Source organism: Rhinatrema bivittatum, chromosome 3, assembly GCF_901001135.1.
Source record: "Rhinatrema bivittatum chromosome 3, aRhiBiv1.1, whole genome shotgun sequence".
NCBI classification, from domain to species: Eukaryota; Metazoa; Chordata; class Amphibia; order Gymnophiona; family Rhinatrematidae; genus Rhinatrema; species Rhinatrema bivittatum.
In genome coordinates, this window is record NC_042617.1 from 219,042,694 (window position 1) to 219,069,664 (window position 26,971).

The window sequence follows — 26,971 nt, forward strand, 5'->3', positions numbered from 1 at the left end:
TTGAGCGTTGGCTGTCAAACCCGCTGACAGCCGCCGCTTCTGTCAAAAAGGAGGGGCTAGGGACCCGCTAGTGTCCCTAGCCCCTCCTTTTACCGTGGGCCCTCATTTGCATATTTTTTCTTTCTGAATCACGCGCCCAGGAGAGCGGGCGCTTGCCGGCTCTCCCACGGATTTTACTGTATCGGCCTGTTAATATCATAGTGATATTAAGTCGGAGGCCCCAAAAATAAAAAAAAATTGTAAAAAAAAAAATCATCCCGCGGCTCGGAAGACGGACGCTCAATTTTACCGGCTTCCGTTTTCCGAACCCGTGGCTATCAGCGGGTTAACCGACGCTGGTAAAATTAAGCGTCGGCTGTCAAACCCGCTGACAGCCGCCGCTTCTGCCAATAAGGAGGGGCTAGGGACCCGCTAGCGTCCCTAGCCCCTCCTTATTACCGCGGGCCCTCATTTGAATACAAAATCGCGCGCCCAGGAGAGTGGCCTGGGCCGCGTCGGGAGAGCGGGCGCTGGCCTCGGAGCGCCCGCTCTCCCGCACTTTTACTGTATCGGTCCGACAGTGCGCAGGGCCCAGCGCACTTTACAGAATTGGCCCGTTTGCCGCCATATTCAGGTTTTGGCCGACTGTGGAAGTGGGCGGGCGGAGCTTCGTGCACATGCGCAGCAACACAGCGACGTTACAGTCTGTTCACCGGGTTATCCATTTGTTGCTTCCGGTTTCGCACAAGCGTGCAAGCTGTTGATATTTTTGTTTCTTCTGCTTCGTGGACTGAACACTGCATTCTTTCCTGGCTGTAGAGTCGGTAAGGTTTGGTTTTGAAACAATGTGTGGCTCAGATAAAATAACTTGTGGGTGGGAAGAAACGTTTTGCTATCTTTATTGCACATATTTTGTGATTTTACTCATGACATGGTGTGAATGCGCATTGCGCTTATGGAACGCTCTGGAGCAGAGCAATTTAGGCTGGTCGGGCATAGAAGTCCCAAGGCATCGGAGAAAGAGTAGGGGCGTAGATGCTGTGAGAGCAACGGGATCAGGAGCCACTCTTAGCGGTGTATTCTGGGGTGAACCCGGTGCTCGGTTTATTTTGCACTCACGATGATGGAATGAACACTTCTCTGTGGCTACCATGAGAACGTGAGAGCCTGCGGATTATGGATCTGTGAGTCCAGATGTCCTGAGGCATCAATAAAACTTCCACACCAAATACTGCAGGTGCTGGTACTGAATCCACTCCTCCCCCCCCCCCCCCCCCCCCCCCCCCAACCACCACCACCACCAAGGGTTGCCCCTTCCTTCCTTCCCCAAATTAAGTAGGCAACTACATCTATGTCTTGTAAGCTCACGTGATAAAGTCACTTAATCTCTTGGATTTGTGCAGCATCTATGAAGCTGGTTTTATTTACTGAGCCCTTTTGAAAATAAGCAGGTGTATATAGGATTTCAATAATAATTTAGGCATTTTAGAATTACAAAAAGTCTATGGGCTTCCAGCTTTATAGATATCCCTATGCTTTTTGAAGGAAGACTAATAATGATACTAGAATTATGAAGGAATTAAAAACAAGTTTTTTTTTAAGGGAAGTTATAGCTTGATTATTGGGAAATGGAGAGACTGCTTTATGCCTAAGGTGATATATGCTGAAAAGGGTATTAATCACCAATTCAAAGTGGACTGTGGTCATATAGGGTGCGTTGTGATATAAAATCTCATGTTGTGTAATCCTAGTTTTTCTATCTAACTTACTATTCATTGCTTTTCATTCAGATCAGTTTCCTTAGTTTTTAAATACATAGATTTCACCTAAAGTGTACTGTACTGTGATTGCTGTATTAGTAACATAGTAAATGATGGCAGAAAAAGACCCTTGTATTCCATCCAGTCTCCCAGCAGTTTTTTGTTTTTTTTTTAAATACAGTCTAGCACAGTGGTTCTCAACCTTTTTTTCTGTTGGGACACCTGATAGATGGTTCTCACATGCGTGACACACTGAAACATGAAAGTCACAAGACTAAATGTTAATGTACACTTTACATCCACAGGAAACCCCCCCCCCCTTCCCTGCCCCTCAACAATGGGTATAAAGCAGAATTAGAACATTGTACAAATTACCATACAAAAAAAGATAATTATGGTGTTACTTCAAATAACAGCAACACAAACTTCCTCTACTACCAGGCACAACAGCTGTACTTATAAATAGAAGTTCACCACCAATGCATGTCCCATTGAGAAAACACAACAAATAAGGGGAGGTATTTTACTAGCACCTCACCTTCGGGCCGATACAGTAAGGTGCGGTAGAAAGAGGTGCGTTAGTGCCTGGCGCACCCCCGTTTGCCGCATGCACAGTTCGGATCACCTACCGCTCGATACTGTATTTAAATGGCATGCAAATGCAAGCCGCGTCCAACGCGCGTCCATGAAGCGCAATCCATTTTACTGTATAGGCGGCGCTATACAGTATCCTGGGTGCGCTGGTACCTGTCATTTCAGATGTCATTTCAAATGACGTTTGAAATGACAGGTACCAGGAAGTGGATGGTTCTCTTACAGATCCCGCTGCCTTGAGCACCCGACGCCAGCAAGCCCCAGCAGCCGGCGATCGGACGCAGGGAGCGCAACAAAGCACCCTCCTTCAGACGGACAAGAGAGACGAAATTTCACAGTCCCAAACCAAACCAATCCAAGCCAAGCCAAGCCCCAGCAGAGAGAGATGAAATTTAGCCGCCCAGTCCCAAACCAACCCAATCCACAGAAAAAAAAAAATGCTTCTTGCACTTAGCCGCCCAGTTCCAAACCAAACCAACCCAATCCAAGCCCCAGCAGAGATGAAATTTCACGGTCCCAAACTTTCCCCCAGCCCCCGCTCATCTTCCCTGGCCGCGGCCACGCAAGCCCCCAGCAGCAGCAGTAGAAGGGCGTCGAGAGAGAGCGGCTTCTGCAGCCCCGCCGGCGAAGGTGAATACGTGCACGCCTGTAGGTCCAATATGGGCGCTCAAGGCAGCGAAGGCGCATGCGCACACGCCGTGACCGGCTTGACGTCGGAGGTCATGGCGTGTGCGCATGCGCCTTCGCTGCCTTGAGCGCCCATATTGGACCTACAGGCGTGCACGTATTCACCTTCGCCGGTGGGGCTGCTGCTGGGGGCTTGCGTGGCCACGGCCAGGGCAGGTGAGCGGGGGCTGGGGGAAAGTTTGGAACTGTGAAATTTCATCTCTCTCTGCTGGGGCTTTGATTGGGTTGGTTTGGTTCGGGACTGGGCGGCTAAGTGCGAGAAGCATTTTTTTTTTCTGTGGATTGGGTTGGTTTGGGACTGGGCGGCTAAGTTCACACTAACGCCAGGGTCAGGGTAGGCGGTAAATTAATAGGTAAAAGACGCGGCAAAATAGGTTAAAATGGCGATAGTCGGGGTGCACTTTACTGTATGGGAGGGAATAGCTAATCGTATCGTTTACATACATATACATGCCGCAGGCGGAAAGGGATACGCGTCGAGTTAAAGAAGTGGTAAGGATCGGTAAAAACAGATAGTGAATCGCGGGTTAGACTTGCGCGGCGAAATTGTGAGTACACAGCGGGTTAGAAACGGGGTAACTGCGGCCGCGCTTTACTGTAGCGGCCTGCTTATTTGTTTTCTCACACACAGGTCTATCCAGTAACGAGCGGAAGAGCTGCATTAGTGCCCGGCGCACCCGCGGTTGCCGCACGCACAGTGCAGCTCACCTACCGCTTGATCCTGTATGTAAATAGCTTGCAAATGCAAGCTGCGTCTAAGAAGCGTCCGTGAAGCGTTAGGCCCGCGCAACCCATTTTACTGGATAGAGCGCCTATACAGTATCCTGGGTGCGCGGGCCTAAAGCTTCACGGCCACGCTGGTATCTGTCATTTCAAATGTCATTTGAAATGACAGATACCAGGAAGTCGGGATTGCCAGGAGAGGTCGCTTTACACTGCCAGTCCCTTCTTCCCTCCTCCCGAAGCAGGGCGCGAAAAGCAGCCTTGCTCCGGGAGGAGGGAAGAAGGGACTGGCAGTGTAAAGCGACGAAGCGGCGAAGCGACTTACTTTTTGCACCCCCCTCCGGACATCGGACGACCTCTCCTGCCTCCAGCTGCTCGCGAAGATGGACGCTTGCACGGCCGCTGAAGACGTGACGTCACAACGTTTGGCATCATGTCCGAAGGGGGGTGCAAAAAGTAAGTCGCTTCGCCGCTTTACACTGCCAGTCCCTTCTTCCCTCCTCCCGGAGCAAGGCTGCTTTTCGCGCCCTGCTTTGGGAGGAGGGGAGAGGGGACTGGCACGGGGGAAGCCACGATGTCCGGAGGGGAGCTGCAAAAGTAAGTCGCCGAGCGTAGGATTGCCCGTCCTCTCCCCTCTCTCTTTTGCAATTTTTTTTTCGCTTTTTTTTTGCTTCGGGAGGAGGGGAGAGGACTGGGGCTGCCCCGGAGACCAGCATCCATGGACGCGGCCAGGGCAGGTTAGCAGGGGCTGGGGGAAAGCTTGCCGCCTACCCTTACCCCTGCCTCTAACGCAGGGGTAAGGGTAGGCGGTAAGTTAGCAGGTTAAACGCGCAGCAAAACGGCAGGGTAAAATAGCGATAGTCGGGGCGCGGGTTACTGGATGCTAGGGAATAGCTAATTCGCTCGTTTGCATGCAATATACATGCCGCGTGCGGAAGGGGTTGCCCGGGGATTTTAGGACGCGGTAAGGGTAGGTTAAAGGGGGTTGTGGATCGCAGGAAGGGCTAACGCGGCCGGAAAGTGAGTAGAACGCGGGTTAGGAGCGGGGTAAACGCGGCCGCACTTTACTGGATAGACCTGACACACAGAACTGACCTTCACCAAGTACAGAATGACCACAAATCACAAATAGAGAAGGAAACAATGCAAACCCAAAAAACCCACTCTGCATGCAGTGCAAATCTGGAGAAATGGAAACCGAGATATAGCACCTAACATACTCCCATGATTTGCAATAGTGCACACAAACTATTCCACACAAATTTACAACTGCATTATGGCATGCTCTCCAATAGACAAACCCTACCTATGAAAAGGCAACACTATAAATATTAACCAGGCCCTAACACAAATGCACCTCCAGTTAGGAAAACAGAACAAGTCAAGCTGCTATAGATCCCCACACAGAAATAATTATAAAACTATACTAATAAATGTTTCAAAACAGCTGATGACAGAACAACATCTAACAATTAAAAATTCTTAAAATGATTAAAAATTATCCAAACACTAATAAAATATTTCAAAACAGCAGACACATCACATAGTACCCAATAATTAAAATGGCAGACAGTCAAGAAAAATGAACTTATAAAGCTACCTTAACGTACCCTCTCCAGCAACTTTCCTACTCCTTTCCTTTGCAGGCCAATAGCACACACCAGAAGCAGCAGCGGCTGCTGAAGCTCTGTCTGCACTGTCCTCGACCTTGGGGACCACAACCAATCTCTCTCTCTCTCTCTCTCTCTTTCTCTTTCATTGCACACCTGGAAGTGGTTCTCCTGATGCTGCTTTCCCTTTCCTCTTACTCACTCACATCCTCTTCCCTTTTCCTTCCATCCCCTCTCACCTTGTCCACAACACCTTCCCTTTCCCTCAGCCCTCCTCCACTCTCTCTTTTTCCTGGCAAGCTTTTGCTCTGCAGACAGAGGGTGGAAACCAGCCGGCACACCATTATTCTTTTTGTTGGAGGGGCCTGGTACGTCATCAAATTGTGTTGCTGCTTCCGCGTGGAGCTCTCTGCCTGCCGGGCAATCAGCAATTGTGCTGTCCTTGTCCTGCCGATTGGGATGGGAACCTGGCACATAGCTAAACTGCGCCGTTCGCTTTCATGAGCACTGCTGCCGTGCCTCTCTGGGCTTGAATGTGCTGATAGCCCAAGCAGGAACGGCAACAGTGCTCATCGAAGGAATGGGTGCTTCTTGCTGGGGTAGAGGAGAGGAAGGGAAGAGCAGTGGGAGACCAGGAAGTGTGCGATAGACCTGCCAGTCGGGTTCTCGAGCCCGTGGCTGTCAGTGGGCTCGAGAACCGACGCTGGCAAAATTGAGCGTCGGCTGTCAAACCCGCTGACAGCCGCCGCTTCCATCAAAAAAGAGGCGCTAGGGATGTCTCTTTTAATCACCGGGCTTAATTTAAATAAATTAAGATACCATATCGCTCGCCCGCTCTCCCGCGTTTTTATTGTATCGGCCCGAGAGCTTGGCGACACATCGGTGTGTGTTGCGGCACACCGGTTGAGAACCGCTGGTCTAGCATCCCACTGGCCTTAAGCCACAGCCTTGTTGCATTGCTTTGCTTAAGATTGTCTGATACTATTTCCCTGAGGCCTCTTTCCTGGTCCGAGTACATCAGTCTTTTGCTCCCTATCACATACAGCTCCTTTGAATTTCTGCATCCCAAATGCATGACTGCACATCTTTGTAGTGAATCCCTGCTGCTAAACCTAGGACCGCTCCTTGAACTTTCTTATCTTCTCATTCTCTCTACTCCTTCAGGTGTGCCCACTCTGTTGCAGATCTTAGTGACATCAGCAAAAAGACAAATGTTTTCTTCTAATTCTTCTGCAGTATTGCTCACAAAGATATTGAACAGAATTGATCCTTAAAGCACTCTACTTACCACTCTTTTCTCTTTACAGTAGCTTCCATTTCTCCTAGGACAAGCAGTATTGTAGTCCTCACAAGTGAATGACATCATCAGATGGAGCCCGGCAAGGAACACTGAGCATATCACTATTCATGCGTCCACGCAGGGTCCCTCTTTAGTCTCTTCTTTTCTGCTGAGCTATTGTCCCGTGGATGTGGAGCTTGCACTGTTTTTCTTGGATAACTTCCATTTTCAACTTATTTATTTATTTTATTTATTTAAGTTTTTTATATACCAACATTCAAGACAGTAGTCCCATCATGCTGGTTCACAACTTCTTTTCTTGGTTTTTCCTGTGTCGGGTCCCTTGACATTGTCCCGGATCTAGTTAGTGGGTATTGCGGTGAGTTTTGGCTCTGTCTGGAATGAAGGTATGAAACACGAGACGTGAAACCTTGGGAGGTTTTATTTAGACCACTGTCTTGCAACTAGCCGGCTCCCTAATCTTTACCAGTATTTTCTTCTTTCTGAGTTGTCATTGCACCCTATGCAGCCCAGTGGATCAGGGAGTAAAGATGCTAACTTCACCATCTGCCTTCCACCCTCTTGTACCTTCTTTGGCTAATGGATCAATGAGTAAAGACACAAACTCTGCCTTCTACAGTGCTTACCACTGCTCTTGACTACACATCCTTCACCTGATCTAAAAGAGCTCTAGAAAGCTTGATGTCCTCACACGTCCAGCTGTCCAGAATTTGGCAGTCTACACTTACAGCTTACTCTCATTTTTAAAATGATTTTGCTGGTTTGTAATAAAAAAAATGATTTTCTTTGAGCTGCAGTTGTTTCTCTGTTAAGCAAGGTCTAATACCTCTAGCATTTATTGCCACTAAGCGCACAATTGCGCCCTGGAATTCATTGCCAGACCATGTAGTTAAGGCAGCGTAGCTGGGTTTAAAAAAGATTAGGACAAGTTGCTGGAGGAGATAGCCATAAACTGCAATTAATCATGGGATCTATTTCATGTATCCTGGATAGGCCATTGTTGGAAACAAGATACTTGGCTTGAGGGACCCTCAGTCTGACCCAGTATGGTAACTTCTTGTGTTCTTAAATGTGAAGCAATAAAATAAAAGCAACTGTTTTTCCATTAAAAAAAAAAAAAGGCTCATTTTGGACTTGTTTTAAAGTGACTGTATTTCTCAATCCCACATGGACTGATTATGGCTCGTTTGTACAGTGTTTCTTATGCATGAGGGATCTCTCCTTGAAAATTTAAGAAACATTTCTTTCAGAGTTTCTTGGTAAAAGCAGATTTAGAGACAAGTTGGGGCAGAGTGATGAAATTTTTAATGTTTTTATTTCTACACTTTGCTAGCACTGTACACCAATTTTGTTAGGCATGTGTTTTAGCATAAGGCTTTTATTTTCATGTTCTAGAACAGCTGGGGGGTGGGTAACAAACTCTGCAAGTAGCTGTGCAAATGTTATTCTTTTCCTAGCAAAGGGTATAGTGTACTCTTGATAGCAGTTGGGAGACAGTTAGATTTCAGTCTCACATCAGCCTACATATACCTGTGCAGGAAGCTCTGCTCTTCAGTATTTCTCCATCTCCTTAGCAATTTGGGACTCTACACACGATTGCAGAGCGTTAGAAAATCTTACCTCTACAAGACGAGCCCCGCTTCTACAGTGCTTACCACTGCTCTTGACTACACATCTTCCACCTGCTCTAGAAAGGGTCCCTCCCCCAGTCGAGAATTCCTGAGGTGATTTTCGAGATCCCACAGAGGTAAGCCTCTGTCCGGAGACCGCCCGGCACGAGACTGGGAAGCGCCGAGACAAGGTAAAGTAGAAAACTTTCTTAAGTCTCCGGTCTCCGAGGCTCGGTGAGCCGCACAGATCGCCATCCGGCATCTGTTCCATCGGGTTGAGCAGCCCCGTCCAGGCTAGGCCCTGATCCGGTGCGAGGGTCCTTCCATGTGGAGACCCTCCGGGGGGGGGTCGCCATCTTGCCCGTGTGGTCGTCTGCGCCATTTCCCCCCTTGATCGCCGTATTGTCCGCACAACTGAGCCGTGCGCACAGCAGCGAGCCGGGTGCACAAACTACTTGTGTGCACAGTGGCGCGTTCAATGATGCCGTGCTTACAGTGGCGCGCATTAAGTGCAGACCTGCTTGCACATCTTCTGCACGCACAGCGTTGGCGCACCTGGAACGCACAAATAAGCCTCCCGGCGCGTGTATATACGCGTGTAGATGAGTTTGGATCCACTGCACGCGCACAAATCGTGGCACCGCTGGCCAAGAAAGCCAAGGGACAAGCCCTCTGCCCAGCCTGCCACCTGAGAGGTGCGCAACACGAAGTGGTCTCTGCCCTGTGCCTAAAGTGCGAAGAGGCTCTGGGGGAACCAAGGCAAGGCCCCCCCTCAGCCAGTAGAGGAATCCGGCTCCACCAATGACAGTACACCGGACCTCTCTATCCCCGGCTCGGGCCCTCCTCAGATGGGCTCTTCAGGGAACACCGCTGGATTCAATATAGACCCAGGGACCTTTTCCTGGGTGGAATTCTGAAAAGGGCTGCAAACCTTGGCCCAGGCACAATCGGTGCCACAGTCTCCACCAGAAGAGCAAAACCTTCCAGGCCCCTCTCGACCTCCCCGAGATGTGCCTCCGCCCCGAGACGTGTCTCCTCCAGGCAAAAGCCTCCCCTTAGGGGACACATACACCTCGGAGGAAGAGCCGGACTCCCTGGAGGAAGGGGAAATCCCTCCAGGAACGGAAGCATACCAAACCATGATGCGTTTCTTCTCCAAAGACGAGTTACCATATCTCGTGTCTCTGAGCCTGAAGACGCTGGCCATTCCAGGCACAAGCTCCACAGTGGAGCCAAAGACGAACCCCGTTTTGGTCGGACTCCATCAGGCCTCATGCCATTTCCCAATGCTGCAGGCCGTACAACAACTGATTGACCTGGAATGGAATGCCCTGGAGGCCAGCTTCAAAGGAGGACGGGCCCGAGAAGCCCTATACCCCCTGGAACCCTCAGCCAAAGAACTCCTGGGGTTCCCCAGAGTGGACGCCATGGTCTGCGCAGTCTCAAAGCACACCACCATTCCAGTCGAAAGAGGAGCTGAACTCAAAGATGCCCAGGACAGACGTCAGGAATCCATCCTTAGTTATTTTATGTCGCAACTATGTCCCTGCAGATCGCTGCCTGCTGCACCAATGTGACACGTGCCTGCTTGTCGCTGTCCAGGGACGCAACCACGTCCTCCTTAGAACTGGCGATATCTTTCCTCACGGATGCGACCTCTGACCTGGTGTGCACCTCGGCCAGGGGCGTCTCATCCATAGTGGCAGCCAGAAAGCAACTCTGGCTCCAAAGTTGGTCAGCTGATGCGACTTCCAAGACGAAACTCATGAGAATGCCTTATAAAGGAGCCCTCCTGTTCGGAAGTGAACTGGGGAAGTTAGCCAACAAATGAGGTGAATCCCCAGTACCTCGGTTACAGGAGGACAGGAACAAAAGAAACCACCGCCCCTCTCTCCGAAGATCCAAGGGCAGAGGATCCCAGCGTTTTAGACCGTACAAAAACACATACCAAGCACCTGGTCCCGCAGGCAGGGGCCAGTCCTTTTGGAACAGACAAGAGGGGAGCCAGCTCAGGTCCAAGCCCCAGCCGCACCCCACAATGAGAATTAACAGACCCATCCACAGGAAGAAGCCATAGGGGGTAGGCTTGCCTATTCTACCAAAGATGGGTCGAGATAACGTCGAACAGTGGGTCCTAACCATCATTCGAGAGGGATACTACCTGGACTTCCACAGTATCCCCTCCAGACAAATTGGTGAAATCACTGTGCCACTCCCCCCTCCAAGAGGACGGCAGTGGAAATCACACTGACAAAACTACTCGCCCTAAGGCGATAACACCGGTGCCCACCCATCAACAAAATACTGGCCACTATTCCATCTATTTTATCGTCCCCAAGAAAGAGGGAACGTTCCGGCCCATCCTGGACCTCAAGTCCGTCAATCGCTACCTGAGGGTACCACACTTCCGCATGGAAACCCTACGCTCGGTCATAAGGGCAGTACAGCCGGGAGAATGTCTGACCTCTCAGGTTTCTGACAGATCCAATCTCCACATCTCGGTCCATCACGACCATCAGCGCTTTCTATGCTTCGCGATACTGGAACATCACTACCAGTTCCGGGCACTACCCTTCAGACTAGCTACTGCTCCTCGGACGTTCACCAAAATCATGGTTGTAGTGGCAGCGACACTGAGGAAATAAGGATTCCTTGTACATCCATATCTGGACGATTGGCTGATAAGGGCAAAATCTCCAGAGGAAAGTCACCAGGCGACCACCAGTGTCAAGAATCTACTGCAGAATCTCAGGTGGGTTGTCAGTACAACCAAGAGCTGCCTGCAGCCCTCCCAAACACTAGAATACCTGGGAGTCCGGTTCGACACCAAACAAAACAAGTTCGTTCTTCCCCTACAAGGAGAAGGAAACTGATGGACCAGTTGCGAAACCTGTTGACCTGTTTTCGCCCCAAGGTATGGGACTATCTCCAAGTCCTCGGCCTCATGACATCAACACTAGAAGTCGTCCCATGGGCAAGGGCCCACATGCGACCACTACAACACTCCTACTGTTGCGATGGAACCAGATGTCCCAGAACAACTCCGTTCTCCTCCAGCTACTGGCAGAGGTGAGGACCCAGCTCCAATGGTGGCTACAAGAAGACCATCTGAGCAAGGGAGTAAGGCTATCCCCACTGACCTGGGTCTTGCTCACTACAGATGCGAGTCTACGAGGATGGGGAGCACACTGCCAGGAACTGACGGCCCAGGGGCAATGGGATAAGGAAGAGTCGGGATGGAACATCAACCAACTAGAAGCCCGGGTAGTCAGACTAGCCTGCCTTCGATTCAGTCACAGACTCCGGGGCGAATCTGTAAGTCATGTTGGACAACGCCACAACAGTTGCCTACATCAACTGCCAAGGAGGAACCAGAAACCAACAGGTGTCCTTGGAAATAGACCCCCTAATGGCGTGAGCGGAAGCAAACCTACAAGGGATCTCAGCCGCCCACAACGCGGGAATAGACAGCGTCACTGCGGATTACCTCAGCAGAGAGAGTCTAGACGCAGGGGAATGGATGCTATCGACCACAGCCTTCCAGTTGATAGTAAACCGCTGGGAAACACCAGCTATGGATCTTCTGGTAACCCGGTCCAACGCCCAAGTTCCCAAGTTCTTCAGCCGCAGACGAGAACCATATTCCCAGGGAATCGATGCCCTCATCCAGACCTGGCCACAGGAAGACCTGCTGTACGCCTTTTCCCCATGGCCACTACTGGGCGGGATCATCCGCAAAATAGAACACCACAGGGAGCTAGTACTTCTAGTGGCCCCGGACTGGCCAAGAAGGCCATGGTACGCAGACATGCAAAGTCTTCTTGCGGGGAACCCTCTGTGTCTACCCCCACACAGGGACCTGCACCAGCAAGGACTGATCCTCCACAAAGACCCAACTCTATTCTCTCTTACTGTCTGGCCATTGAGAGGACTCGCCTGAAGAACAGCAGATACTCGGGGGCAGTGATTAACACCTTACTCCGAGCACGCAAGTTTTCCACGTCTCTAACTTATATACGGATTTGGAGAATATTTGAAGCCTGGTGTGAGGACCGCGACATCCTTCCGCGGACAGTCAAAATCCCCATGATTCTGGAATTTCTGCAGGATGGCTTGAAGAAGGGGTTGTCTCTCAACTCCATCAAGGTTCAGGTAGTCGCGCTGACCTGCTTCAGAGCCAAAGTGGTCGACATCAGTCTATCATCCCATCAGACATTTCCCGTTTCCTGCGAGGGCTCAAACAAATCCGACCACCACTAAAGTGGCCGGTACTCCTATGGAATCTCAATCTAGTACTAGACTTCCTGGTGGGAGCTTCCTTCAGACATACACGCAGTCTGTTACTACGGCTCCTGACCTTGAAGACTGCATTTCTAGTGGCAATATGTTCAGCCCGTCGCATCTCCGAACATCAAGCACTATCCTGTCGGGAACCGTTCCTTAGATTCACACCAGGATCCATACAGCTCCACACTGTTCCCTCCTTCCTTCCAAAGGTGGTTTCTCATTTCCATCTAAACCAAACCATCTCGGTGCCATCTCCAGACGAGCATAAGGACTCGGAAGACTCGCGCCTTCTTCGCCATCTGAACGTTGGCAGACTCCTAGTCCGAGACCTGGAAAGATCGGAATCCATACGAAAGACGGACCACCTATTCGTACTTCACAGCGGGAAGAAACAAGGGGAAGCGGCCTCGCAGGCAACCATAGCCCGTTGGATCAAAGAAGTAATCAAGGCGGCCTACGTAGAGGCAGGAAAGCCTCCACCTCTACAAGTCAAGGCCCATTCTACAAGGCCCAGGCAGTATCCTGGGTAGAAACTAAGATGCTGTCACCCGCCAAGATCTGTCGGGCAGCAACGTGGTTCTCCATTCACACCTTCTCAAGGTTCTACCACCTGGATGTTCAGGCCTGGGAGGACACAGCATTTGGAAGGGCAGCACTAAGTGGGCCACGGGCAGCCTCCCACCCGGTTCGGGAATTGCTTTTGTATATCCCTTTGTTCCCTAGTCCATCTGCTACACACTAGGAAATGGAGAAATTACTTACCTGATAATTTTGTTTCCCTTAGTGTAGACAGATGGACTCAGCATCCCTCCCACGGCTGCCCCAAAATCCGGAAACCTCAGGTGACAATCCCCGAGAGCAAAACAAGCATAGGTAAGCCGGGTTTCACCTCTAGTTAAGACACCCATAGTTGCCAGGTGTTGGCGTTTTTCAGTTGAGTGCACTGGCGGTCTCCATTTGGAAATAAGTTCAACCAGTCCAAGTTATTCAAGTTAGCCAAATTAATTAAGTTATTAAAACACACATATATCCACAATTGCTTTTCGAGGAGAATACTAAGGAGCAGAGCTTCCTGCACGGGTATATGTCAGGAAGACTCCGTCTCCCAACTGCTATCAGGAGTACACTATACTTATTAGTCCTGAGTCCATCTGTCTACACTAAGGAAAGCAAAATTATCAGGTAAGTAATTTCTCCATTATATGTACAATAGTTAGACTACAATATTGAATTTGACCTCCTGCATGCTGACCAAGAAGAATCAATCCTTGATCAGAACTGCAGGCCAAAGGGAGATTGACTCTCTAGTTTACAGTGAAGGGACAATTGGTGATAAGCCGAAGTGAATAAATTAATACACAGATCCCTAAAGCTGTCCAAGCTCCTTACATTTATTTCATGAGGGGAAGGAGGTAACATTCTACTTGTTCCGCTCTGTATTTGGGAGCCTTGTGCAAGGGTGGGAGTTTAACAGACATTTTCATGGTAGAGGAAGGAGATGAGATCAGTTGTGTTTAACCCAGTGATTTTGGAGGTGGAAGGCACTCTGATAGCAGCTATTTTTGAAACAGGTGGGGGAGGGAATTTGGTTAATATAGCCAGTTAGATTTAAAGTTATCTGGGTAACTTAAGACCTGCTTTGCACCACACCCAGACTTACCCAGATAAACTTATTAAAAATTGGTGTTACATTGGCTACCCTTGAGTCTTTAGGTAATGTGGATGATTTTAATGATAGTTTGCAGATTAATTAGTAACAGGTGTAGTGATTTCTGTTGTGCTGTATAGTATTTGCCTTGTAGTCAGTAGTATTCTCCTAGTTTGTTTGCGTATTACAATCTCTTATGTGAAACAATATAAAGATATAATTTTTCTTTTTAATATATTTATTTATTTATTTATTTATTTGAGTTTTTCTATACCGGCATTCACGGAGATTCGTATCATGTCGGTTTACATAAAACAGGGGTGATCAATACATTATAAACGTGTATAAATATAACATGAGTATACATTTTATATATTTACAAATTATAACAAGTTATAACAGTGCGCAGAAAAAATCAGTTACAATAAAACAAGGATGGTTCTAACTGGGAAAAGAAGAAGAAGAAGACGATAGAAATTTAACAAGAATAAGAACGTGTAGTGTATATATATGTAGTGTATATATATGTACAACACAGGTACTTATGAGAACACCACCTTAGACCAATAACAAAACAAAATATATACAATAAATCAGCATAGTAAACGAGTAATTCCCCCAGCTAATAGGGAAAAAATATATACAAAAGCCTAGCAGAAGCTGTCATTTTTCTTGGAAAAGAGTGTCTCTTGCCCTCCCAAATGGTGAAGTCAGCTAAACAAATTCTCAGTTGGAGACAAATCGGCACTGGAGATCCCTATTGTGAGATTTGTCCTGCTATCTGTCAGCAGGGAATATGTCTGTAGTATGATGTGTTGCGATTATATGCTCTTTATAATAGGACATGTGCTTTTTGGATTTATTTGTGTAGCCCTTCTTTGATATATTGCCAAATTAACTATTAAGAGAAACTTACTGCGTATGTTTCGGGCCCACTCATAAACGGTAACATTCTTATGTTTTATGCACATTCCATGTGTCTCATGTGTTACTACGTGACTACTACCTAAAATATTCTTTAAAATTATAATCTATAATCAAAATATCTGCATTAGTATATGTGAAGCAATCATAATTCAGGTAGAAATACAACAATTAAATCACTATAAAAGGACTTGTAAGTACTGTATCTATAAAATGCTTCTTAATAAAAAGTTTCACTGAAACTAATCTGAGTGTATGCTAGGTACTTCCAGCCTCAGCTTTTTGCAGAGCATATGCTGTGCTTGACTTTTGCAACCAGTCAACGTTAAGTTTTAGCTTGGAGAAGAGATGGCTGGGGGGGGGATATGATAGACATCTTTAAAATCATGAGAGGTCTTGAATGAGTAGATGCAAATCGGTTATTTACACATTTGGATAACAGAAGTAATAGGGGGAACTCCATGAAGTTAGCAAGTAGCTCATTTAAGACTAATCGCAGAAAATTCTTTTTCACTCAATGCACAATTAAGCTCTGGAATTTGTTGCCAGAGGATATGGTTAGTGCAGTTAGTGTAGCTGGGTTTAAAAAAGGTTTGGATAAGTTCTTGGAGGAGAAGTCCATTAACTGCTATTAATCAAGTCGACTTAGGGAATGGCCTCTGCTGTTACTGGCATCAGTAGCAAGGCATCTTCTTGGTGTTTGGGTACTTGCCAGGTTCTTGTGGCCTGGTTTGGCCTCCGTTGGAGATAGGATGCTGGGCTTGATGGACCCTTGGTCTTACCCAGCATGGCAGTTTCTTATGTTCTTATGCTTTTAATTATCTCCATTTTGTGCTGGGTGACCTTGAAGTTTGCAGACGTCAAGTTAGAGAAAGGGAGGGCTATGTGTGCCAGCCTGCTTGTAGCAAAAGGGAGTGACAGCTACCTAACATCCCATAAACATGTAGCAAAAAATGTGCAGTACTCCCTAAGATGTTATGTACTGACCTTGTGCACAATAATGGAGTTTAAGTTGTTCTTTCTGTAATACTGGGGGGGGGGGGGGGGGAAGCTGGGGGACCAGAGAAGGCTGAAAGCATGAAGCAAAAACTGTTTTCTCAGTGACACAAAACTACATGTAATACTTATAAACAAATCATAACTATATGACTAATTTTCTCTCATAAAGGTCACAATTACACACTAATACAACAGGTCTGCAATTTCATATTTAAGTTTTTTTAATAACCCTGGGTGAATACAGCGAGGCCTGGTGATTTTTACTCTTTTTTTTTTTTTTTTTTTCTTTTTCAGTTTGCTCTATTCCATCTTCCAATTTCACAGTCATTTATTTGCCTCAGTTGCTCTGAATTATCAGCATCAAAGAAGGTTTCTGGTATGTGTATTTCCCCCAACTTCTTCCTCTAGGAAAGACTGAATCAAAGAATTCATTTAGGTTTTCTGTTATGGCCTTATCATTCCTGAGTGCCCCTTTTGGTCATCTAGCAATTCAGCTGATTCCTTCATAGGCAGTTTTGTTAAGTCCATAGTTTCTGGCCAAATTGGACTGGTTTTAAAATTCAGTTGCTTGCTTGCTTATCTGTTTATCAGCTGTGCTTTATTTTTGTACAGGCTATGTTCTTTCATCGTGATGTCAGCTTGTATGGGCCAGGAGAGGAGAAAACAGAGCAGAATTATTGGTCTGCACTATCACAGGGAGGTGGAGACTGACACAGTTGTGTCAGCTTGTATGGACAAAAGGAGGAGGCGATAAGAGTTTCTGCGGGCCATTCACCCTTTTGTTTTTTGTCTCTTACTCTCATGTGCCTCCTACATGGTGACCCCTTGGCAGAGCAGCATATTCAGGACCACCATGTGGAGTTCAGAAGTTCTCTGCCTGCTGCTGTTGATATCCTTCTCATGCTCGAGAACTCCATGTCCAAGGGGGATAAAAAGTCTAATCTGAGGCAATGCTGCAGGTGGCCAGCGGGTCTGAGAAATTCAACAACTAACTTCATAGTCATCCTGCTCTGGCCAGGGCCCGGTTGCCAGCAGCTGAGGCAGGGCTTTTTTTTTTTTTTATGAAGCCCCTTCCCCCAGGGCATATTCCCTCTTGCCCCTTCTCCTCTTCCTGCTGCAGACTGTTGCTGTTCCCTCACTTTTCCTGCCCAGGAGCTGTATAACACCACTATCACCGTCGCTTACCCAAAGCAGAGGTATGAGTTCCTCAGGTGCCTCCCCTCCTCCACCCCCTGCCTGTCTTCTGTGTCCCTATACATGGCTGTATTCTTACCTCTTTGGAGACGACCGCTGCATTACTGATTTTCTAAGGATATCAAAAGCAGCACACTCGCACCCACAGTACTTGCCCCAAACTCTAGAACAAGCCCGGCCTTTGTCTGTGTATCATCCTAAAACAAAGTTAACAGTATAGTTTTACTTGCTATTTAGGATCTGGTTTCAGTGATTTCTGCTGCTCTGAGTTGCTTCTAGATAAACTGAATGCAGGTATTATTTTATTTCAATATAACCTATATTCCCAATGCTTTCTTTCAATGTAGCAAGTGGGGAGAGAAACAAATTGAAAAGGAGAAAGGGCAGAGCCCTGAGGTTCCTCACAAGTAAGTAGCTGACTAGATGAAATTGAAGAATTCCACTGTACTTGAAAAGTTCTTTGTTCTAGGAAGGATTTGAACCAAAGAAAATAAGAGTCCTGAATGCCAATTAAATGATTAAGAAGAAGCTGATGGTCAATTGTGTCAAAGGTGGTGCTTATGTCAAGAAAAACACAAAGAGTAAGATCTTTGTCCAAATTTAAATTGATTTCCAAAATCAATGCAGTAAGGGCTATTTCTAATTGATTTTCCAAGTGTCTCCAACACCTGCATCCCCAAGGTCTAAGGAATGTAACATCATATCTGCAAGTGCATCATGGGACTTGAGGCCATCTTTCTGTCCCATTTCATTGCTTTTTAAATTTTTTTTGTTTGGACTAGAGGACTGGGAGATATCAAATGAAATGTTTAGAAAATGAAACAAAACAAAACAAAACCTCTTGGGAAACCTGAGAGATTTTTTTGAGACTAATGCTTTGCAGTTTGAAATTTTCTCATTGAAGAAAATTAACTAGTATGCTAAGATGGGATAAAACCCTTTGTGAACAGGGTCTGATTGGGTGCAAGAACTGCATGTTTTGACTAAAGCTAGATTTTACAAATTGTTGACTAGTTAAGTAAAGAGAGAAAATTGTGAAAGTAATTAATTAAATGTCTTTTTTTTGTTTTTGTTTTTTTTAGATTACTGTAAAAATTCATTTTGGAAAGAAACCAGTGATGGGTGTTAAAGGATTACTAAGCTTCATGCAGAATTCCTGCCCTAGCGCATGTGTTATGGTAGACTTAAAGGAAATGGCCAAGAAACATCAGCAAGCGAATCCGGGATGCATGCCAACAATTGTGGTAGATGCAATGAGCTGTCTTAATTATTGGTACAAAACCAGATTCCTGGGTCCATGGTGGCCAGTGGCGGGAGTACCTTTCTTACTTAAAAAATTTTATTGAAACCTTTAGAGTGGCTGGTATCAAGCTGGTGTTCATCTTTGATGGTGTGGTGGAGCAGAAAAAGAGACTCACATGGGTAAAACGGAGATTAAACAACAGCAAGGAGATAGCGAAAATCTTTCAGTTCATCAAGACCAATAGGCAGCAGCCAGGAAGAACGATGTTCTTCATTCCATCTGGGCTGTCTACGTTTTCTCGGTTTGCTTTGAAGTCGCTGGATCAAGACTCTTTCTGTTCACAGCGAGAAGCAGATTATGAGGTAGCTGCCTATGGACTACAAAATAAATGTATGGGAATTCTCGGAGAAGATACAGACTATCTCATCTTTAATACTGTTCCATATTTTTCAATTAATAGCCTACAGTTGAATAGACTTGTCACCATTATGTTCTCTAGGGAAAACCTATGTAGTACCCTGAGAGTCAATATAACAGATCTCCCTCTCTTTGCTTGCCTTGTTGGCAATGATATAATGCCAGAAGGTATGCTGCAAGGTTTTCACCAGAAATGCATGGCTTCATACCATCCTAAAAATGAGAGCCATAACAAAAGGGCAAATATGTTTCTTGCAGTGGCAAACTTTATATCAAGTGTACCGCCCTCGCACAGATTAAGAATAGTTGAAGAGACACTGCCCTTGGGATCAGACATGACTCTACTGTATGAGGAAATGGAGTCTTACCTCTTGCCAGGACAACAGTCGCCATGGCTCTTTCCCAAAATGCCACATTCTCAAGCAGTCGCAGATGAGCAAGAAAGAGCCATGTACCCCGACAAAGAGATTCTTCAGGTATTTGTTCTTTCTCATATATTCCTTATAAATAGTGACAGATGATGAATTCTGTAGAAAGGTAATGAAGATTCTATTGCTTGTATTGGCAAGAAATTCACTGTCCTTATTCACCATTAAAGTTTAGTTTCAAGTATTTGGACCACCTGCATAAATATAACTAATCTGTATCTGCAATGAAACGTATTTGAGGATATCCTTACTTGCCTCTAATCCATTCATCAGTTTCACTCAGCTTTTCAAAGAACCAGTAGGCATGAAATGACTTTTCTTCATGTAATAGATGACCTGATTTTTCGTGATACTGGACGTAGTTCATAACTCATGTTGCATACTGTATTTGCTGCACTTGTCTATGCAATTGATCATTCTATTCTATTGGCATATGCAGTTTTGGGCTAAATGCTAAGACTTTTTCTATGGTCTGAACACTCTGACCTCACTGTATAGAGGCAGTTTTCAAATAGCCCTTGTAAAGTACATAGGAGCTTTTAGAGTGCATAGTGTATACTAAGTGTCAGAGAGAATACACAAATACCTTCTTTTTGAAAGTTAATATAAAGCATGCTCTCTAAAAGCAGCTACGTGCTTTGCATGAGCTCTTTTGTGCAGGGAGAGTAGTGTATATACTTGTGAAAATGTGTGTATGTATGTTTCCCCCCCTAACTAAACATTTCTTTGGGAGTCTGTCCTTGCAGTCCAGCTAAAAGAATGTGCTCTGTAGAAGAACGCACATACAAGTGAATTTTCAAAGGAGTTACGCATGTAAATATAATATTATTGTAGTAATTTAAAAAAAAATTACCTTTAAGTGCACTTAAAGTGGGTAAAATCTATGGACAATTCACCAGCATCTGTAAACCTTTTTTCATAGATAGCATGTGTCCTAAAGGGCCATAAAAGAATTTGTATCTTGGGGCAACATTCTCAATCCTCAGTCTCTTTCCCCCCTTCTTCTCGTCACAAGGGGTGTGTTCTTTCTATTGGTGGGGGGGGGGGGGGTGGAGGATAAACTTCAAGGCCCATGGCAGGGATGAACGTCCTTTTATGTGTGTTACCATAGCTCTTTGGAAGAGGTACAGTGATGACAAAGGCTGGACTTGCTGGATGGGTATTCAAAATAAATTTTACTGTGATTAATTGGGAAAAAATCAATAGGAGCAAATAATAGTGTCCAGTTACATCCAAGGTCTTCAGCCTTATGGGAATAAACATTTTCAGTGTCCCTACCTCTGTGGATATGTCCTTCAGTGTGAGTTCTTGAGACATTCTTATCCTCCATGGGGTGGATTAAAGTCTCTCAAAGTGACCAGGATGTCCTAGGTATGGATGTCTCTGTTCCTCATGATACCCGAGGTCCACGAGTACTTCCACTATCCAATCTGTTAGTATTCTTTGTCCAAGGGGTGGAAACTTGTTGGGAGGGTCTTCAGATGTCTTCCTCTTCTTTCTCCCTTGAAATCCAGGAGGAAAGGCTAAATACTGAAAGCAATTCTTTAAAACTGCCAGCTCTGGATAAGAAAAGGTGACAGAAAAATACTTCCTTCCCTTTTAAATAGGAAAAAACCTCAAACTGGGAGAAAACCTTCTCTCTTCACTTAACCTGGGCACGTTAACCTCCTTTTGGACTGGGTAAAAAGGTACACAGCCCCTCCTGACCACTCTGAGCAGGGGATTCAGCTTGCCAGAAATGGTGCAGTTCAAAAACTGTAAAAATCAGGAAAAGCAAAAATTCATCTCTCATACCTTCCCAGTTAGCTGTGTAAAAGTAGCAGATAAAGCAGTGTCTCTTCTCTTTTTGATCTAAGAGAGCACACTGAAACAAGTCCTCCTCCTTCCAAAACCAAACCTATTCTACCACACAGTAACCTTGGCTAGCTCCCCCCCCCTCCCCTTGTGCCTCAGGGGCTCTCCATTTCAGTCATCCTCTAGGGGAGGTGCTGTATCAAATGGTATGCCTCTTTGCAGCTATCTACCCAAGGGCTGGGGTCTAGGGCCATCTGGTAGAGACCCCAAAAGGTCTCTACACATACACTGTAGCAATTTTCAAAAGCCACTTAGCACGGGTAAAATGGATTTACATGGAGAGATCACATGACGCCTTGCATGCAGCAGGATGTGAGTGTCGCAGCTCTGTGCACCCCTCGCACAAAATGGCACTTTTCAGGAGCTGACTCTCCCACCTTTTGTCCTGCCGATGTTGAGGACTCAGTTTTAAAAGGTATGTCTATGCGTTTGTCGAGGAAATCCGCTAATAAGGCTAAACCCGGGAAAACACGCTCTCAGGCCTCCAAAATGGCGGACGCAGCAGCGGCTACGGGCCCTTCATCGCTGGCGGGAGCCACTATGGTGGAGTTACAATTGGCGGTAGTAACAGCGCTGGAACCGGAATTAAAAAAAAAAATTTGATAAATTGGATTCAGAGTCAAGCCGGATGGCAGCTTTTGATACGCGTCTGGGGGACATTGAACCTTGGGTGTCCGCTAATCAGGATGACCTCCAGTCTAGCACAGCTCACTGAAGTACAAAATGCACTAAGAAAACAGGAAGAATGTCTTGAGGACCTAGAGAACAGGTCCAGAGAGAACAATCTCTGGCTAGTGGGGCTACCTGAAACCATCTCGGAGGCCCAATTGCTCACCTTTCTGGAAGGCTGGTTGTCAAAGGAATTGAGTCTGAGCCTTGAGCAGGGGCCACCACGGATCGAACGTGCCCAAAGAAAAGGAGTGTACCAGGACCGAAACAAGCGCCCGCGAGTGGTCATCGCCCGGATTTTAGACTTTGCCCACAAAGCAGAGATCTTTCGGGAAATATGCGACTTACATATGAGAATAAAAATATACTGATTTTTCAGGACTACTCTGCCAAGCTAGCCCTAACCAGGAAGGAGTTCGCCTCTGCCTGCACCCGCCTTTATAAGTTGGGCCTGTGGCCGGCGCTGATGTACCCGGCTCGTCTGTGTATACATCTACCAGAGGGGGTGCACTGGGTATACACCTCCAGAGAAGCAGCACAGATGGCGGACCAGTTGGAAAGGGCAAAAGCCGATGGGGAAAGAATGACTGTGACTGCATTGAGCACGAGAGGTCAACAATTCATCAGTTGCAGCCTGGAGTCAAAGAGTGTAGTCTGTGGGTGAACTGCTCATTGTTCCTCAGTTTTGCAGTATTAATATGGGAGTTGTCAGCGTCTTGCACCGGGAATGCAGGGAGGCCGTGATGGAACAAGTCTCCTTGACCGCGACAAGACCAGTGTTTCTGCCCTTAAATATCTATTGGTGAACTGGATATCACTATATTCATTGGAAAAACTCTTATTTTTTCTTTTACCAGTGAATGGATAATTATGCATTTTGGACTTTCATCTCTGTTTGAAGGAGATATATCTTTTTAGTTTGATATCAACGTTGGAGCTTGGGGGAAAGCGGAATTTTGGTTTTTTTTCCCTTTGTTTTATTGTTCCTAGCTGCCTCTTATCACTATTCTAAACGTGCGTAGGGTAACAGGCGCATAGTATGGCGGTGATCTCTGATGTTATGGGTTTACAAGAGGGTTTGATGGGGGGGAGGAGGGAGAGACCACAATGATCGATCTGTGAGAATACATGCTGCTAGATCTCACAAGGCCTCAAGTACAAGCTATAGGCTGCTGGGGGGAGCCCGCTTCTAAGAACAATTCATGATATACTTCTTCATTATTCATAACTATTCACTCCAGTGTCCGCAGGAAGGTTAAAATTTGTTTCTTGGAATATCTGTGGGATCGGGACCCCTATTAATACAAAATTTTCTCAGAGCTGAAGAAGCTCTCGGTGGATGTGGGATTTCTATAGGAAACGCACTTGACAGATGTAGAGCATCAAAAGCTCAAAAGAGAATGGGTGGGGCAGGTTTTTTACTCTTTGGCGACTACCAGATCAGCGGGGGTAGTGATTGTGTTCCACAAGTCTGTGGTATTTACGGTTCTGCAGCAAAAAAATGACCCCCAGGGTAGATGTGTTATTCTAGTAGTAGAGATCGGGGGCCATTGGATGACTTTATGCAATTTATATGCCCCCCAACTCCTACAATCATACTTTTTTTTTTTTCTCCAGTTGTCACGTATATTGATGGAAATGCAAGAAAGTCCCCCCCCCCCCCCCCCCCAAGGAGTAAGGATTTCAACTTGGTAGCTGACCCAGATTTGGATCGATCCAGCCAGACACCAGTTCCCCCGCATGGGTAACAGTAAGGGAGTCCCCTTACTATTATCGGAACTTCGTCTTCTGGATTCGTGGCATATTCTACACCCAGAAGAACGTGACTTTACTCATATGTCCCAAGCCCACTCAACGTGGTCCAGACTAGATTATTTTCTGTGGTCCTGCAATTGTCTTTCCCAAATAGCAGACATGGGAATTGGTAATATCACAATATCAGACCATGCCCCCATTTGGTTTACCCTATAAGGCTGGCTGGGTCGCTCCTCTGGTGTCACTTGGCATTTCCCTTATTATTTGGCTACAGACAATGCAATTAAGGAACATTTGAGGGGGTGTTGGGCCAGATATGCCGCTGCCAACAAAGAACATGCTACAACTTCCCCAATGCTATTTTTGGTATACTGCGAAAGCAGTTTTGCGGGGGGAGATAATCTCCTACTCGACCTGACAAAGAAAGTCTATGGACAAACAACTGGTTACTTTAGACGCCAAGTTAAGGAAGTGTAAGGCGGCGTGGCTGACCACACATTCTTTAGCTAATCGGGAGGAGCTTTTGGCCACTAAGGTTCGTTAAACACATTATTGCATTAAAGGGCGAAAAAAAGTGTACTTTATTATAAATACAAGTTATACTAGCAGGCTAATAAGTCGGGACGAATGCTAGCCTGTCTTATAAAAGGCGCACGTCCTCTAACTGAGGTCTCTTAGCTTGGGATTCACAGGGTCATGTATTCCATAATAATTCTGACATATCTCACTTATTTTCTGAGTTTTATACTAAACTTTATACATCAGAGGGATGTGATCTGGCTAAATGCCAGGACTTTTTGGCCAAATTGGATTTTCCGGTATTTGATCCAAAATATTTGGAACACTTAAACCGCCCAAAACGTATTGGTGAAATTGTTAATGGCATACGGAAGGTGAAGCCTCTCAAAGCACCCGGCCCCAATGGGTACTCAGCTGAGCTCTATAAGATTTTATTAAATGATATCCCGAGCTGTTTGAGCATGGTATTTGCTAATGTGACACAAGATGGGCATTTTCCGATGGGAGAAAACAAAGCCACAATAGTGGTTCTACCAAAGCCGGGCAAGGATCCCACCACAGTAGGGCTCCTATAGGCCAATTTCTTTGATCAATTATGATCAAAAACTATTAGCAAAAATTCTGGCCGATCGTATGGCGATGGTCCTACCTCATTACATATGATTGGGGCAGGCTGTCTTTGTGCGGGGCCGATATGCCTCTGCAAATATTTAGAAGATTGTCTGTCTGCCATCTCATCCTGTACAAACCAGGCCCAACCCTTTTTGGCAGTAAGTTTTGATGCAGAAAAGGCCTTTGACAGGGTGGAATGGCAGCAGCTATTTGCAGTCCTGCAACATATGCAGTTAGAGGGCCTGTTCCTGGATGGGGTCCGTCTTCTTTATGGCTCACCTATGGCGAATATTAGGGTTAATGGCATTTTGTCTCAGGACTTTATGATTTACAGAGGCGCCAGACAGGACTGCCCGTTATCCCCATTATTGTTTCTGATAGCGTTGGAGTCCTTGCTAGTGGCGATTCAAGCTTCTGATAAAATCTGTGGGCTAAAGATGGGTGTTCTTTTTAAATATGCAGCATTTGCGGATGATTTGCTGGTTTTCCTGCGGGATCCAGTTCACTCACTATCCCATCTGTTGCAATTGATTCATGAACATTTCGCGCTTTAAATTGAATCGCAACGTCTGAGGCGCTAGCTTTTCCCAAGGCACTCAAGCAATCTTGGGGAGATGACTTCCCCTAAAATGGGCGGAGGGCCATTTTCACTATCTGGGGGTCTTAATTACTGTGGATTTAGAGAAATTATATGCACTTAATGTGAAGCCCCTACTGGCCCATACTAGGGACAAACTGGGATTATGGTGGTCTTTACCTTTATCATTGGGGGGATGTATTATCGAATTTAAAATGATAATATTCCCGAAATGGTTGTATGTGCTACAGACCCTCCCCATTTTACTTAAATCCTCTGATCTTAAGGCTTTGGACATACACTTGCTACCATTTTTGTGGTCAGGAAAGAAGGCGAGGAACCCCCTCGGCAGACTTAAGCAGACACAGGACAGGGGGAGGCTAGGGTCTTCCAGATCTAGGGCTCTACAATTTGGCTTGTTTCCTACATATCATTCGCGATTGGCTCTATGATGGGTCTTTCCACTTATACAAATGGGGACTGCAATTGGTTCCTTTTAGCTAATTTGGACATCCGTTATGTTCTTCAGGCCGCTTCCTCTGAGTTGCCCAAAGGGTTTGCCAGTCATGTGTTGCTAGCTCCCATTCGTAAATCCTGGAGAATTTTTATGACTAGACTCCGATATCTACTACGTGCTCCCCCTTTCTTCCTATTCAGGGTAACCATGCGTTTGGTCCAGATATTTCCACAGGACGGTTCAAGACCTGGCTCCGTCAGGACCTTACACAGTTACATGTTCTAACGGATGCAGGTACCATTCTTCCTTTGAGTGAGTTACAAAGGCAATATGGGTTGACTGCTCATGATGTGTTCCTTATCTTCAGTTGAAACATTATATTACCACATTGCCGAGTCAAGATCTAACTATACGGGTGACTCAGAAAATAGATGAATTCTTCCAGGCGAGGAGTCAGAAGCCTTCATCATCCCAGTATAAACGGAAACTCCACAGGTGGGGCCTGTAATGGGCGTGGAGCTACTGGTTTCTAGGTGGTTGGAGGATGGCGGGGTTCACCTTTTTTCCCAGGGGTTCACGAAGTGTTTTGGGGAAGTAAACTCAGTGACATCGAATGATTATCTTCGTGAGCTGCAGTATACGTTTTTACACCGAGCCGACGTTTCCCAGGCTGTGGCATACAGAGCTCAGCTAGCTGGAGCCCCACATGTCCAAAGTGTAAGTCGGGTAAGGGAACAGTCACTCATGCTTTTTGGTTTTGCCCTATTATAATTCCCTTTTGGCGAAGAGTGCGGGACTATATTCAGTCGTTATTATCTTGTACCCTTCCTTTGACTCCCCAATTATGTCCACAAGTACCCTAAGAGGCTACTGGCGAAGAAATTATTGGTGCAAGGGAAAGGCTCGATATTTTTGGGCTGGAGAAATACGGATCCTCCCTCCTTTTGGCAATGACGAAATGCAGTGCATGATATGATGCAGATGGAAGCTCTTGCAGCACGTTTGACTCCAGAGCTCGGACTCACTTCTTGAACGTGGGAACCTTATTTAAATACTCTATCTCACAAGTTAGACGTCTTATTTTGAACACCACATGAAGTGCTATGTTTGTTTCTTTGTCAGGCC

General features: G+C 46.2%; 1 protein-coding gene across 1 annotated transcript in view; it reads left to right on the forward strand.

Annotated features, from left to right (window-relative positions):
- Nucleotides 1-507: 507 nt before the first annotated feature.
- FAM120B (family with sequence similarity 120B) overlaps nucleotides 508-26,971 on the forward strand; it is a 406,519-nt gene continuing 380,055 nt past the window's right edge. The window contains 5 exon segments of the mRNA XM_029594202.1: nucleotides 508-803; nucleotides 16,416-16,497; nucleotides 17,663-17,722; nucleotides 18,398-18,592; nucleotides 18,594-19,451. Of these exon segments, the coding sequence (XP_029450062.1) occupies nucleotides 18,434-18,592; nucleotides 18,594-19,451 (1,017 nt within the window). The 5' untranslated portion in view covers nucleotides 508-803; nucleotides 16,416-16,497; nucleotides 17,663-17,722; nucleotides 18,398-18,433.